This window comes from Malaclemys terrapin, chromosome 2, assembly GCF_027887155.1.
Source record: "Malaclemys terrapin pileata isolate rMalTer1 chromosome 2, rMalTer1.hap1, whole genome shotgun sequence".
Classification (NCBI taxonomy): Eukaryota; Metazoa; Chordata; order Testudines; family Emydidae; genus Malaclemys; species Malaclemys terrapin.
In genome coordinates, this window is record NC_071506.1 from 252,170,345 (window position 1) to 252,187,301 (window position 16,957).

Here is a 16,957-nt window from a genome sequence, read left to right on the forward strand (position 1 = left end):
TTGTAATAGCTCTTAACATATTTTGAAGACTGTTATCGGGTCCTCCCTCTGTCTTTTTTTCTCAAGACTAAACATGTCCAGTTTTTTTAACCTTTCCTAATAGGTCAGTTTTCTAAGCCTTTTATCATTTTTATTGCTTTTCTCTGGGGACTCATAGACTTTAAGGTCAGAAGGGACCATTATGATCTTCTAGTCTGACCTCCTGCACAACACAGGCCACAGAATCTCACCCACCCACTCCTGTAACAAACCCTCTCCAATTTGTCCGCATCTTTCTTAAAGTGTGCCATACAGAACTGCAGTTGAGGCCTCACCAGTGCCAAGTAGAGTGGGACAATTACCTTCCATGTCTTATATACAATGCTTCTATTCATACACCCGAGAATGATATTAGCTTTTTCCACAATTGCATCACATTGTTGACTCTCATTCAATTTTTGATCCACTATAATCGCTGATCTGTTTCAGCAGTTTCGCCACCTAGCCAGTTATTCCCCATTTTGTAGTTGTGCATATGATTTATCTTTCCCAAGTGAAGTGCTTTGCACTTGTTTTTATTGAACTTCATTTTGCTGATTTCAGACCAATTCTCTAATTTGTCAAGGTTGCTTTGAATTCTAATCCTATCCTCCAAAGTGCTTGCAAACCCTTCCCCTGCCCCAGTTTAGTGTCATCTGCAAATTTTATAAGTATAATCTCCACTGAATTATCCAAGTCATTAATGAAAATATTCAATAGTACTAGACCCAGCACTGACCTCTGTGGGACCCCACTAGATATGCCCTCCTAGTCAGCACCGGCTCCAGCATTTCTGCCGCCCCAAGCAAAAAAAAAAAAAGCCGCGATCAGCGGCGGCAGTTCAGCGGCAGGTCCTTCGCTCCTAGAAGGAGTGAGGGACCTGCCGCCCCCAAATTGCCGCAGGTGCCATCCCTCTCACTTGGCCGCCCAAAGCACCTGCTTGTTAAGCTGGTGCCTGGAGCCGGCCCTGCTCCTAGTTTGACAGCAAACTATTGATAACTACTGCTTGAGTACGGTCTTTCCACCAGTTGTGAACCCACCTAATAGTAATTTCATCCAGACCACATTTCTCTAGTTTGTTTATGAGAATGTCATGTGAGACTGTGTCAAAACCCTTACTAAAATCAAGATATATCTCATCTATTGCTTACCCACATTCACTAGGCCAGTAACCCTGTCAAAGAAGGAAATTAGGTTGCTTTGGCATGATTTGTTGTTGACAAATTTATGCTTCCTATTCCTTATAATGCTATTATTCTCTAGGTGCTTATAAATTGATTGTTTAATCATTTGTTCCAGGATCTTTTCAGGAATCAAAGTTAGGTTCTCTGGTCTATAATTCCCTGAATCTTCTTTGTTCCACTTTTTAAAGATAGATACTATGTTTGTCCTTCTCTAGTCCTCAGGGGCTTCACCAATCTTCCATGATTTTTCAAAGATAATTGCTAATAGTTCCGAAATTGCTTCAATTAGTTCCTTAAGTGCCCTAGGGTGAATTTCATCAGGCCCTGGTGACTTGAATACATCACTCTTATCTAATTATTCTTTAATCTGTTCTTTCCCTATTTTGGCTTGTGTCCTTTCCCGTTTGTTACTGTTAATTGTGTTAAGTATCTGGTCACCATTCAGATGTCTAGTGAAGACTGAAGCAAAATAGGCATTAAACACCTCAATCTTCTTGGTGTCATCTATTATTAGCTCTCCTTCACTGCTAAGTAGAGAACCTACACTTTTCTTCATCTTTCTCTTTCTCCCAATGTATTAAAAGAGCCTCTTCTTATCGCCTTTATGTCCCTTGCTAGATGTAACTCATTCTGTGCTTTAGCCTTTTTGATTTTGTCCCTACTTGCTAATGCTTACTCTTTTGTACTCCTCAGCAATTTGTCCATGTTTTCACTATTTGTAGGACTCCTTTTTGATTTTTCAGGTTATTAAAGAGCTCCTAATGGAGCTATATTGGCCTCGTACTATTCTTCCTATATTTCCTTCAGATTGAGATAGTTTTCAGTTGTGCCTTTAATATTGTCTCCTTAAGAAACAACCAACTCTCCTGAGCTCCTTTTCCCCCTAGATTTTCTTCCCATGGGACCTTACCTACTATTTTCCTGAGTTTGGTTTTTGAAGTCCATTGTTGTTATTCTGCTGCTCGCACTCCTTCCTTTCCTTAGAATCATGAAATTTATCTTTTCATGATCACTTTCATCAAAATTGGATTTAGAAACATGTATGTTTATGTATCCCTGAAATTGCTAGTGAGAAATATAAGATATTCACAAGAGTACCCTGAGATGACTAAACCATGGCCTTCGCAATCACTTTTCCTCCACTTTGTATATGACATATATACAATTATGGGTGTCTCAACTGCATCTTTATAGTTTATTTTGCCAGCATATTTTGTGTGGTTTATATGAATGCAGATTTAAAGCGTGTCCCAGAACGCTTTATACTTCAGTCAAATGCATAATCCTTCAATCCCATCAATATCACCTTATCCCATTGGTAAGAAACGGGACGTTTTGAGAGTGATCACACTCTGTGTTCTTTTTTACAGGGATATTAGGCATAATTTTTTTCTCTGTGTATACAGTGCATAATAGCCTTGTTTGTCTGTTTGTCCCTGGTATTATGACATTTGCTGACACATTTTATTTCCACCAATAGGACTTAAATATGCAAATAAATCAAGGAAGCAGACAGAAAGGAAAAAGGAGAAAAACAAAGGGCAGAGGATGATAAAGAGAGGGGCAGCCTACTCCTCATTCAACAATGAGATGCCCATAGGGCAGCAGCAGAGGGAAAGGGGAGGGGGGAGGAAGAGTGTCAAATCTCAAGAGAGGAGAAAGGGAGCTGCTGTAATATAGGGTGAACAGTTAGCAAGTGTGAGAAATCGGGACAGGGAGGTGGGGGGCAATAGATGTCTATATAAGACAAGTATCAGAGGGGTAGCCGTGTTAGTCTGAATCTGTAAAAAGCAACAGAGGGTCCTGTGGCACCTTTAAGACTAACAGAAGTATTGGGAGCATAAGACTTGCGTCTGAAGAAGTGAGGTTCTTACCCACGAAAGCTTATGCTCCCAATACTTCTGTTAGTCTTAAAGGTGCCACAGGACCCTCTGTTGCTTTAAATAAGACAAAGCCCCAAATATTGGAACTGTCCTTATAAAATTGGCACATCTGGTCACCATACTGTAATATCAAAATTTCACCAGCCCAGTCATTTTTCATAGGTGCTCTGATAAATATTTCAAATGTAACATTTCAGAGGCCCTTAACGATGCACATCTATTTCCATGGGGTGGAAGGAGTCCCAAATAAGGAGACAGATGTAAGTGCAGTGCTGCCTAAGGCCCTACGCAATGCTCTTTGTTATACTTGTTTTCCTCATCTATTTATATATTCCTCATAGCGCCCACCAGATGCTAGGTTCTTTCCAAACACAGAAGGCCAGGGCTCACACCCTGCCCTGAAGAGCTCACCAACCTACAAGGCAACTTAGCGTTGGTGATTGTTGATTTTTTTTTTTTTTTTGGCAACTATTTAGCACATGGAAAAATTCTTTCCAGCCTTTTAGAACCCACTGAAATAGGTCTGACAAGGACAGCTTTGGAGTCTCCAGAGCTTGTTCGTTAGCTCTGGTGGGCAAACACCAAAGGTGTGGAAACTCCTTTTATTTTCCTTGGGTGTGTGCATGGGAGAGAGGGGTGAGACTGTAATCTGTCCCTTGGATCAGAACACATTATCCCCAAGGTGCACTTAGGCATCTGTTTATATATTTAAGTATTTCTTTTTGCTTGTGGCTACGTGAGTGAGGATCTTTTCCCTTTAATAAGTGTAATGTCAGCTTTTATTTAAAGTATCCCTTTCATCCTTAGAGTTCTCACAGAACTTTCCAGATTGTGTAGGTGGGAATTGCAGCCACCTCTGTGTTGGAACATGGGTCATTCTGCACCATGAATACTCCTCAGCATAATTTTTTTGAGGGAAATAAATAAGTTCCAACTGAAACTACGGTGAGAATTTAGATAAGCCCAGTGTAAATATCCAAGTTGGAAATTATGGACACCTTTAATAAATAGCAGAATACACCGCTACCCTAATATAACACAACTCGATATAACACGAATTCGGATATAACGCGGTAAAGCAGTGCTCCGGGGGGGCGGGGCTGCGCACTCCAGTGGATCGAAGCAAGTTCGATATAACGCGGTTTCACCTATAACGTGGTAAGATTTTTTTGGCTCCTGAGGACAGTATTATATTGAGGTAGAGGTGAAGTAACTCTGAGTCCACATAGGATGAGATGACAAAGACTGTAAAACTTATCTGCCGTGAGCAAGTGTGGTGGGATCCCAGAAGTCTTCACTGGGTAGAATAGTAAGGTGGACCATTGCTCTGTATTTTTACAGCCACCACATTTAAAATATTACCTATAGAATTTGTTCTAGTTTTGTGTATTACCTACCTCCCCAGATCCCAGACTGTCCTTTGTGGCAATAGAAAACCTTGGGTTACACATACATCAGTTAAGAGCTATTATTAAAGTTTAATATGTATATGTTTGAGTATCTCTTTTTTTAACCTCGCCATCCTATTGTTCTCAATAGGAATTTCTTTGGGGGGATGGTAGGGGAGGAGGGAGCGTGTGCCATTTCAGTTATACTGAGGCACCATCCACCCATCATGCACTTTTTGGAGGAAGCTTAAAATTGAGGGTTCCTTGATTACTTATAAATATTGAAACAGATCCTCACGCATGTTACATATTTCAGCCCTGACCTCTCTGTAGTGATGAAAACTGCTGGTAAGCCTGTTGCCAAGACCCCTAGGACAACATTTTTAAACGTCGGTACCGCCAATCAGACTTAGATAAAAGCCTGGTGGTAATACGTGCTGAGCATCCACAGCTCCCATCGACTTCAATAAATGTGTTAATTCCAGGACTGCAACAGCCCTGAAAATCTGGCTTCATTTATTTAGATGACTAACTTTAGGCCCCCAAGTTTGAACTGACCAGACAGATTTATATAGGAGCATCAAAAGAAGTTTAACTTGTGACTATGAAGATCACCCCGATAAGTCTGTGGTGATGAGAAGGAGGCGTAGGAATAACTGACCTGCATATTTCAAGCTCATTTCTTCACAGCAGTCGAATTACAAGATATATTTTTGGCTGGTTACAACAGCAGGAAGCATGCAGCCGGGCTTGAGTAGGAGCTCTGAAGGCTGGTGGAAAATTCTGCAGCTTTTTAGGATGATTTGAATATAATTCCACCCTAAAAATATAAATGATAAATTGTGGGATTTGAGTAAACATATTGTCTAGGCCAGATGAAAAAAGGTGGGGGTAAATATGCAATAGTAAATATGCAGTTAATGCTAATAGACCTTCAACAAGCAGAGAATAGCTTCATCCTCAAATAGATTTGCAGAGATGCATAAAATAAACACTCAGTGCAGCATCCGGACATTTCCTTCATGACATTGCATTAGTAATGAGTTATCTGGTGACATGTCATTGTGACTGAACATTATCAAGTTTTAATGCAACTTCATCCTATGACAATTTGACATCATCGCATAAGCTCATCTTCCCCTCCTGGTTACTAAATGGGAAGAGAGTCACCCTTCTTACCTAAGTGGGAAATTCCTGTGACTTAGTTTTCTCTCTTCCTTGGAGCATGAAACTATCTGCATGGCTTTTGTGTTGCAGGTCCATTTGCACGGCATTCTATGCTTTAGTTAATTACTCATGTCTCAGGTAACATTGGGATGTTGCTGTGATTTCCATTCCTCATATTTTGCTAGAGACTCAGGAAGCACTGACTGAGCACCAGTCAGATAGGACAATCCAACCAAAGTAATGTTTAGGGCCACAGAACCACCATGTGTCTCACAAGCTATTAGCTGATTGTCACAGATGTAAATTCGTATCAGTGGGGCACCAACAATGCACCAGAATGACCCAGGTGTATGTGTGTTGTTGGAAGGCAGGTAGCATTTGCCACTGATGTAGGATGTGAATGAAGCTGTGAAGGAACAGATGCAAGAAAACCAGGGAGTGTGTCCAGACAGGTGAGGTAAGAGTGCTTGCTTTAACACTAGAGACACTGAGAGCCCATGAGTGCAACAGCAAATATTTCTTCTAATAAGAACCTGCTAATCAGGGAGGACAAGCCTCTATACATCAGAGCAAATTAACATGGCTGTCCAAGCCAAAAGAAAATGAATGAGGAACTAGCTTTTGGGCTTTGTAACTTGTTGCAGTTGTTTTAACAGAAATCAATGAAACATTCATATCTAAAGTAAATAAGTAGGAGCCAGAGTCATTTACTAATATATGAGCGGCCATGAGGGAATAATATAAATAATTTACTGGTTTTTTAGCCCTCAATAACACAGTTGCCTGTATGAGGCTGCTTCTGGAATGATATGGTTTTCTGTAACTTATGATCAGTGAATGCCACATGTCACAGCTTTTTCATCTAAAGATAATGAAATAATGCACAAAGAAGAAAAAATTGCTACAAAAGATAGTTATATTTAATTCATCTTTTTCCCAAACATATTCTTGTTCTATATGGAGATATAACTATCTCATAGAACTGGAAGGCACCCTGAAATGTCACTGAGTCCAGCCCCCTGCCTTCACTAGCAGGACCAAGTACTGATTTTGCCCCAGATCCCTAAGTGGCCCCCTTAAGGATTGAACTCACAACCCTGTGTTTAGCAGGCCAATGCTCAAACTACTGAGCTATCCCTCCCCCCATTGGTGAAAATCCTTGAGAGTTGTGTGTGTGTGCATTTGCTGCTTTGGGACAAAGAGATGTGTATGGGATTTAGTTACTCTGTTGAAATAAGTGCTAGAGAAAAAGTCATTTTAAGAACTATATATAATGTGTGTGTGTGTATATATATACAAGGACAGCCATGTTTTAAATAGAAAGTGTGTGTGTGTGTGTGTATACACACTTTCTATTTAAAAAAATTGGGAACTTTTAGTTTTGAGAAAAGATGATGGAGTGGAACTTGATAAACAGTTTTCAAATATGCTAAGAGCTTTATGAAGAGGATGGTGGTCAATTGTTCTCTGTGTCCACTGAAAGTAGGGTAAGAAGTATGTGACTTAATCTGCAGCAAGGGAGATTTACGTTAGATGAAGGAAAAACTTGCTAACTACCAGGATAGTTAAATAAATGAACAGGTTACTAAGGGACTGGGGCAGCTCCAGGCACCAGCGCAGCAAGCGCATGCCTGAGGCGGCAAGCCGCGGGGGGGCGCCCTGCCGGTCGCTGTGAGGGCGGCAGTCAGGGTGCGTTCAGCAGTGTGCCTGTGGGAGGTCCACCGTTCCCGTGGTTTCAGCGGCAATTTGGTGGCTGGGATGCTGAAGGCGTGGCACCGGTGGACCTCCCGCAGGCATGCCGCCGAATCTGCATGACCAGCGGACTGCCCGCAGGCGTGCCACCAAAGCCACCTGACTGCTGTGCTTGAGGCGGCAAAAACCATAGAGCCGCCCCGCCAAGGGAGGTCATGTAATCCCCTGTCAGTGGAGGTTCTTAAGAACAGGTTAGACAAACTCCTGTCAGGATGGTCTAGGTATACTTAGACACACCTCAGCATAGGGGGACGAACTAGGTGACCTCTCAAGGTCCAACCCTACATTTCTATGTTTCTATAAATATATACAGTGTGTATATATGTGTGGATAGTATTTATCAGCGGTGGCCAAACTTAATGGCCCTCCGAGCATATGACAATCTTCAGAAGTTCAAGAGCCGGAGCACACCTACTGGGGCTTGGGGTTTCAGCCCCACTCCTCCTGAAGCCCCGAGCCCCGGCAGGTGCACCCCACAGGGCTGAAGCTCCAAGACCCTCCTCCCCACTGGACAGAAGCTCCTACCCCACCAACCCATATATATGCAAGGCAGATGTCCCGAGATCCCACCCAGTCTGGTAGGTGGAGAATGGGAGGACCATTGGGGCTTGCAAGCTGCACTTTAATGGTAAAAGAGCCACATGTCGCTTGCGAGCCACAGTTTGGCCACTCCGGTGTATATATAGATTCTCTTTTCCCAACAATGTGTCCCTAACAGCATCCCTAAATAAAAGAATATTGTTGTGATAATATAGTACCCCAAAGAGTGCTAGACTCTCAGACAGGGTCCCTTCCCCAACCAGCGTACAGAGCAATTTAGATACAACACCAGTGAGAGATACAAACAATCGGGGTGGGGTGGGGATGAGGAAGAGTAAGGGTTATGGTAATGAGAGCTCAGATTCAGTTACAGTATTTGCAGTTTAGTGAACTCATTGTACATGTGTTATGTGTACCTCTAAAGTCCGTTTCACATCCAGGTAGCTATTTTTTCGCAACAACCACAGGAGAAATAGAGTATTGACAAGGGTCAAAAAAAGAGGTGGGTTTTTTTTTCCTCCCTCTTTTCTCCCATTCTTGAAGCCTCAAAAGAAAGCTAGAGAAAGTGTTTTTGACTGTGCTTAGGGTGTTCCTTAGAGCATGTAACTGGGTAAAATTACATCACACAGTGTCTACTATATCTTTATTATGTATTGATACCTTTTTTTACTATTTGTATAGCATTAACTGTGGGCCAGACACGGTACAGAAACATATGAGAGCACAGTCTAAGTAGACAAAATCTAAGCAAAGGTTGTGAGGAGGGGAGCAATAAAGGGCAGAGTGGTCAAGGAATAAAGTTAAGCATTTCTTGTGTGTGTTTTGTGGGGAGGGAGGGGGGTTGGGGCTTTTTCATCTGGATAAGGGTAATGGGGGAAGTGTGCAGGGTTTGTGGATCTCCTTGAAGGCATGTTTTCAGAAAGGATGTGAAAGAGGAAATGAAGGAAGAGGTTTCCAGGTTTATGGAGTAGCATGGAAAACAACTGCATATGAGAATGGAAGGAAGTTGTAAAAGAGACAGTTATGTAACTTGGATGGTGAAATGAGATGAGAAGGTTAGTGGAGAGAAATAAGAGCAGATAGGTAGGTGAGCCAGCTTGTGTAAAGCATTGAAAGCAAGGAGAGTCGTTTGTATTCAATAGGTTACTAAATATGTGTCTCTACTTGGCATCCCCTACAGCACTTCACCTTCCTTATTTAAGCACCTCCCTTGAGTTCACTGATCCATATTTGACAATATCTCGCTTTTCTCCTATTAAACCCAGATGGGTCCTGTACTCTTTCATAACCTTCTCCCTTGAAATGAAGGGATGAACATGACTATTTTAAGGTTATTTCCTTTAGTAAGACATTTGCTTACAGACCACAAATCAGGAGATCTTCAACCACAATTTTATCTTTTTGCATAAATCCCAAGACCAGTCAGAAGAGAAACATCTTGGATGGTATCATTTTCACTTCCTGAACACATTGCCCATAGTCACTAAGAAAATATAAACAAAGTAGTATTTTCAAAGTATTACTGAGAAGTAGGAGAGGAATCCCTCATCATTTATATTGACTTTTCTTTTCTGCACCTATATATTACATCTGAACCCATTTAAGCAGCACTAATGCTGGGAGACCTGTTTGGAGAACAATTTGGAGAATGTGCCAAAAAATCCCAACTGAGTGAAAAATCAAGCATACTGCAGCAAACAAATGTAAAATGGAACTTCGTTAATTTGCATTTATGGGAGAGAAAAGCCCAATGTGGATTGAAGATATTTGCTCTCTAACAAGTCCTGGGTCTGAGGAAGAATACCAGCCCTATTGGCCAATTATAGGTGTCCTTTCTCTGTGTCATAGCATTACTGAGTCCCAAGGGTCTGGCTAGATAATGGTGATGTTTCCTTGTTTTTGTGTGCACATGTCCAAAAGCAATTTACAAGTTACTAGGCAGTTCCTGTGTGTGTACATAATACACACACACACACACACACACACACACACTTCCTCCTAGGCTCCAGGACTCCTTTGTGAAGCAAGTCTAACCTTTTCTCCTACATTAAATGTTATTCCTTTTGCTCTTTTACACAAAAAATATAATCTATAGGAACCACATGGACATAGCTCCAAATATAAGCATTTTTACTGAATATACATAATATGTAAGGCTTAGCTATATAGGCACACTGTTCTGGTTGGGCTCTGGAAACTTCTAAAACCTAGAACACAATGATCTCCGCTAGAGGGCTCACAAACTATTTAAAGGACTACTCTCCATTCTTATATACTGCCTTAAGTATTTAGGTAACTTTTAAATACATTAATGACTTGCAGTGGGGGGTTGCAATCAGAAACCTATGTAGTGTCATTTCTATACATATTTCTCTGTCATCTCAGTTACTATATGCTTACCTTTCTTCAGCATGGATTTGTCAAGAACAAATCGTGTCAAACCAACCTGATAGCTTTCTTTGACAGGGTAACAAGCCTTGTGGATGGGGTGAAGCAGTCGATGTGATATATCTTGACTTTAGTAAGGCTTTTGATACTGTCTCGCATGACCTTCTCATAAACAAACAAGGAAAATACAATCTAGATGGAGCTACTATAAGGTGGGTGCATAACTGGTTGGAAAATTGTTCCCAGAGAGTAGTTATCAGTGGTTCACAGTCATGCTGGAAGGGCATAACGCACTCAGAGATCGGTTCTGGGTCCGGTTCTGTTCAATATCTTCATCGATGATTTAGATAATGGCATAGAGAGTACACTTGTGAAGTTTGCGGACGATACCAAACTGGGAGGGGTTGCAAGGCCTTGGAGGATAGGATTAAAATTCAAAATGATCTGGACAAACTGGAGAAATGGTCTGAAGTAAATAGGATGAAATTCAATAGGGACAAATGCAAAGTACTCCACTTAGGAAGGAACAATCAGTCACACACACAAAATGGGAAATGACTGCCTAGGAAGGAGTACTGCGGAAAGGGTTCTAGGGGTCATAGTGGATCACAAGCTAAGTATAAGTCAACAGTGTAACGCTGTTGAAAAAAAAGCATACAACATTCTGGGATGTATTAACAGGAGTATTGTAAGCAAAACATGAGAAATAATTCTTCCGCTCTACTCTGCGCTGATTAGGCCTCAACTGCAGTATTGTATCCAGTTCTGGGCGCCACATTTCAGGAAAGATGTGGACAAATTTGAGAAAGTCCAGAGAAGAGCAACAAAAATGATTAAAGGTCTAGCAAATATGACCTATGAGGGAAGATTGAAAAAATTGGGTTTGTTTAGTCTGGAGAAGAGAAGACTGACAGGGGACATAACAGTTTTCAAGTAGACCTCTACCTCAATATAACGCTGTCCTCGGTGAAACCGCGTTATATCGAACTTGCTTTGATCCGCTGGAGTGCGCAGCCCCGCCCCCCGGAGCACTGCTTTACCGCGTTATATCCAAATTTGCGTTATATCGGGTCGCGTTATATCAGAGTAGAGGTGTACATAAAAGGTTGTTACAAGGAGGAGGGAGAAAAATTGTTGTTCTTAACCTCTGAGGATACGACAAGAAGCAATGGGCTTAAATTGCAGCAAGGACGGTTTAGGTTGGATATTAGGAAAAACTTCCTAACTGTCAGAGTGGTTAAGCACTGGAATAAATTGCCTAGGGAGGTTGTCCAATCTGCTCTTAAAAATCCCCAGTGATGGAGATTCCAGAAACACCTGTCAGGGATGGTCTAGATAATACTTAGTCCTGCCTTGAGTGCCAGGGACTGGCTTAGATGGCCTCTCGAGGTACCTTCCAGTTCTGTGATTCTATGAACATGCCTACTGATGATACCTGCACTGAAATACTACTGCCAGTTCCCCACTGCCTTCCCCAGCTATCCATAGACATGGATTGTCATTTTTTTTCTTTTTCCCTTGGGGAGGGCAATTTTTCTAGGAAGCAATTCAGATACTTGATATGTCCAGAAACTTGCTCTGACTGTCACTGTAACATCCAATCTGTTGCTCATCATTGGCAAAAAGAAAACTGCACCCCAGTCCTTATATGCATTGATATCTCAACTAATTGGATGGCCACCATTCCTCGGTGATAGTTTTTTTATATGTTTAAAATTAAAAATATTACATTAGTTGAGCGCCACAGATGGCTTGAGACTTTCTACAGGGCATATAGCTGTACATTATGGGCCTGATTCATTTCTCACTGCCACTGGTTTTACATTTGTGTAACTCCATTGACCTCCGTGGAGCCCCTCCAGATTTACTTTAGTGCATGTAAAAGGAGAATCAGGCTTCATGTTTTTACAGAATCTACTGTATGAGTCACCCTTGCTTAATTAGTCTTTGGTAAGCCTCTTAGCATTGCAGTGATTTGATTAAGCAATGCTAGCCACTGTGTGTGAGTCACTGTGAAGTTGGCATTAATCCTGAGGGGGATCTGAGTCCTTTTATATTAAATGCTAAAGAATTGCTCAAAACAAGAATGTAACTAGGGTTACCATATTTCAACAATCAAAAAAGAGGACAGTGGGAGCCCCGCCCTAGCCCCTCCCACTCCCCGCCCCCTGACTGCCCCCTCAGAACCCCCAACGCCCCCCCGCTCCTTGTCCCCTGACTGCCCCCTCCTGAGACCCCCCCGTCCTAACTGCCCCCCTAAGACCCTACCCCCGACCTGTCCCCTGACTGCCCAAAACCTTATCCACACCCCCACCCCCTGACAGACCCCCGGGACTCCCACGCCCCATCCAACCACTCCCCGCCCCCTGACAGACCCCCTCCCCAGAACTCCCGACCCAGCTAAACCCCCCTGCTCCCTGACCCCTGACTGCTCTGATTCCTCTCCCCACCCCTGTCCCCTGACAGCCCTAACCCCCCTGCTCCTTGTCCCCTGACTGCCCCCTCCTGAGACCCCCCATCCTTACTGCCCCCCAGGAACCTACCCCCTACCTGTCCCCTGACTGCCCAAAACCCTATCCACCCCCTGCCCCCTGACAGCCCCCCCCCGAACTCCTGACCCATCTAACCCTCCCCCTGCTCCCTGTCTCTTGACTGCCCCCTCCAGAACCCCCCTGCCCCCTCTCTGACCCCCTGGCCCCCTTACCGTGCCGCTCAGAACAGCGTGTCGGGCTCCATGCGGAGCTTGACACACTGCCGCGCTCCCTCACGGAGCGCGTAGCCCGGTTTCCACCCTCGCAGAGTGCTGTGGAGCGGCACGCTGGGCAGCAGGGGAGGAGGAGCAGGGGGAGGAGCTCCAGACTGCTGGAGGCCCGATGCGAATGGCCGGCGATCTCCGAATGCAGGGAGGGGGAGAGGGGAGTGATCTGAAGCTGCAGGGGAGAGGAGGGAGAAAGTGGAGGAGGGGCTCTGGCTGCCGGAGCCCCGTGCGAGTGACTCGATCTGGCAGGCTGCCCTGTCAACCGTGCCGCGCTCTGCATGCGGGGGGAGAAATCCGGACATTTACAAATTCCCCCCGGACGCTACTTTTAAACTCAAAAAGCCGGACATGTCCGGGAGAATCCGGACGAATGGTAACCCTAATGTAACTTAACAGATATTGGTAACTGCACAGATACAACTTCGTCATCCTGCTTGTCTTAAGAGCAATGCAACCAAATGTAACAGGAGGAAACATGAAGCAAAATTAGTTTATCAAAATCATTTTTTCCAAAAAGCAAACTTAAACCATGAAGTGTTTCTACCGGATTATCTTGATTCATTTATATTGCACCTTGCTTTATATTTTCCTTATGGTTTTTCTATTAACAGAACAGGAAACTGAGCTTCATAATGTGCTTTAGTTCCCTTTATTGTTCAATGAGTTAAGTTAGTGACTTTAATTGGTAACACTGTCTAACAAGCACACCTATGTAATTAAAATATTTTAGCAATGATGGTTGCCAAGCCACATTTCAGATAACTGAATGAAAGAAGTACTGACTTCTTGAAATCCTTCATGTTTGCAGGTCACTTGTCACTTCTGTAAACTCTCAGGCAGTATTGTACATGCACCAGTCTGTGTTTACAACCTTGTAAACTAGAGCTGATCATTTCAGAGATACTTCAAAGCATGCCTTGGTTTGCTAGAGGTAAATGTTGTTAGCTTTAATTCCTCGAAAAACTCAATGCTTCAAAATCATTTCACTGCAAGACATTGGATAATAGCTAACATTTCATAAGTGCAGAGCTCCAGAGAGTTTAGCTTTCTCATTAGATATCTCTAACTTATTATAGTATGTGAGCAACTGGACAAGCTGGCAGCAGAGAAGGCTGGGATGTAGAGAAGTCTAATGAAAACCTCATAAAAGTTAAGAGTTGTTGCTTACCTTCAAGGTCACATGCGCAGTATTACATGATCTATGACATTGCTGCAACAAGCTCTCTCCATCTCACACTAGAAACTGCTGAAAGAGCCACATATCAGCAAATTGTGTTGTCTTGGCCTTTTCTTTTCTTTTCTTTTTTTTGAACTTGTCTTTAATTTGACTGATTTTTCAAACCCAATATGGGAATTATTTTTAGCCTAACTATAGGGTATTTTAATATAAGTATCTGACCTTTAAATGAGAGAGGAAAGAAAGAGGGATATAATATATGACATTTTATGCCTGGGAATATAAACTGACAAGTTTATAAATTTATATTTTTAAAAAGTTTATATTTCCACTGTCGTTCTGGGGGGAAAAAACCTTCTTGTTTTGCATTGCTGTACTTAGGGTAGGTATACTATTTATTTTGGATGTAGCATTTGCTTGAGAAATTATGGAAAATTACTGCCCTACCAAGTTCAGTCTGAGTTATAGTGGCAGAAGTTTATGTTGTTCTCTGCAACAGAGAAAATGGAACCCTTGTACGTTTATCAATGCAACTTCCCTTATAAGTTGTAAAATGTATTAATATGTTCCTTCACAAAACACAAAGCCCTTTTTGAAGTCAACGATGAAAATGTTCAGGACATTGCCTCTCCTACTCAGTGTGTTTTTGTTAGCCAGAAATTCCAATAATAGGAGTTAATATAAAAACCTGGATTGGGAATACCAGAGATGGTTAGGTAGACTTATCTTTAACATACAGTATCTAGCAGTTAATGGAAGTTGCAGTTAATTCTATGCAGCTGAATTGTGTTTGCTGTTATGCACTGGAAATCACAAGTAACTCAGTTAATCAGTGGAGTTTTTCCACATTTATGCTGATACAAATGAAAGCAGAGTTTAGCTCATAATTTTTTAGTATGTTGGATAAAAATTTTAGACTGCTATTGTGGCCTTGCTAACCCTTACTCTCCACAGCATATGTAGCAGCAATTCTGATACTGAGAGCTGACAGCTTTACTGCTAAATTTATTTTCAGGACATTTTTGTCAACAGACTCCTCAAGATAAGTGCAACATTTTAGAGATTTTAATTATTAATAATAGCATTTCAGTTGTCAAAAATGTAAATACTTTTATGCACTCAGCTGCCAGTTTCCTCTTTATAGAACTCACTCACTGGTTTTGAGAGCAGATTTAAGAAAACCTATTGGATGAATTTCTAATCCTGCAGGTTGAGGCTGTGTGTTTGTGTGTGTGTGTGTGTGGTGCACCTTTGATGTCAATGTTAACAGTTGTCTGAGCAACAGGGAATGGAATTGCCATATATCCACCCTATAATATGTCAGCCTCAGGTCATTGTTAGAAATGAAATTTGTACACTAGATGTACAGCAATAAAAATCTTAATGGACTATCCAGGGACAGTATATTTTTAAATAACTTACATAGAAGTCACCTTGAGCACACAAGGCCTTGTAGAATGCTGCATTTAAGGCTGAATGAACCATTTTTCATTGTTTTTTTCCCCAGACAGTTGGATCTTGATGTTCCTAGTGTCATTTGCAATATAATAATGATATATTTATTTTATTTTTACAGACAAGGAGCCCAAAGCTGTCTCAAAGCCCACAGCCCAATTTGGGAGACCAGGCAGAACATCTGTCCGAAGCATCTGCTGATTCTTTAGAAGCCATGTCTGAGGGAGATTCTCCAACTCCTTTTTCCAGAGGCAGCCGTACACGAGCAAGCCTTCCAGTGGTGAGGTCAGCGAACCAAACAAAGGAGAGATCACTAGGTAAAATATTTTCCAGGATCCTTCAGTGCTCTGCTCTTGTAACTTTGGCATCATGTTCTCTGCATATAAAAATTTGTCTTTAGAGTATTTTGGGGTTAACAAAATATGGACATTTGTAGCACGTTATTGTTACTGCCTGTCATAAGGAGACCAGATCCTTTAAGGGGAGATGAGAGCCAGCCGCATCTGTGCCATAATTTATTAGCTGCTTCGCAGTCTGAGGGGGTGGGATGAAGGAGGGTCACTTGGTAGTTAATCGACACCTAGGCATTATAAGAGGGCTGATAAAGCTCAGTTTGGAAAGTGGTACCACTGAGAGTGGATGGCTCTCATCCAGGGTCTGCAGGAGGCGGGGTACTCCAGGGGAACCAGCCCGGGGCCTCAGTGCTCTATACCAGAGCAGGGAAGGACATAAGGAACATATCCCAGAAGGGTTTGAGAACTGTACTCCAGGGATACCACTTTGGGGGCTGAATGCTCTATCCCAGAACCAGAAATACTCTTAAAGGTAGCACAGAAATCAGAGTGAAGGAAAGCCCCCAAAGGGCAAAACAACCTCTCTGTTTGTTGGACTTTTGCTACCCTGCGTTAGGTTTGATTGTGACTTGGCTAGAAGGCTAAGCCACCTCTCCAGCACAGACTGGTGTGTGGAGAGCCAAGGAGACCCGCCTTGGGGAAGAAGGGAGACAAGGAGCACCAGCAGCGCCACTCTCAGCCAGCAGGTAGTGCTACAGGACAGGCACTTCTCTGCGACACTGCCAGTTTATTCTTTTCAGATTAGTTCAGTGTGGAGTACTGGACGGCACAGGGAATTGATAGTGAGAGTATCATTGCAGCCTCCAAAAGCATGCTAGACACTTTACAGACAGACAGATGTGGACCCTACCCTGAAGAGTCCATTAACAATCTCAGCCCAATACTGCAAATACA

General features: G+C 42.5%; 1 protein-coding gene across 8 annotated transcripts in view; it reads left to right on the forward strand.

Annotated features, from left to right (window-relative positions):
* KIAA1217 (KIAA1217 ortholog) overlaps positions 1-16,957 on the forward strand; it is a 259,459-nt gene that overhangs the window by 116,956 nt on the left and 125,546 nt on the right. For all 8 annotated transcript variants that reach the window (XM_054020702.1, XM_054020700.1, XM_054020699.1 and 5 more), the window contains one exon: positions 15,832-16,027. In XM_054020702.1, the coding sequence (XP_053876677.1) occupies positions 15,832-16,027 (196 nt within the window). The remainder of the gene's footprint in view (positions 1-15,831; positions 16,028-16,957) is intronic.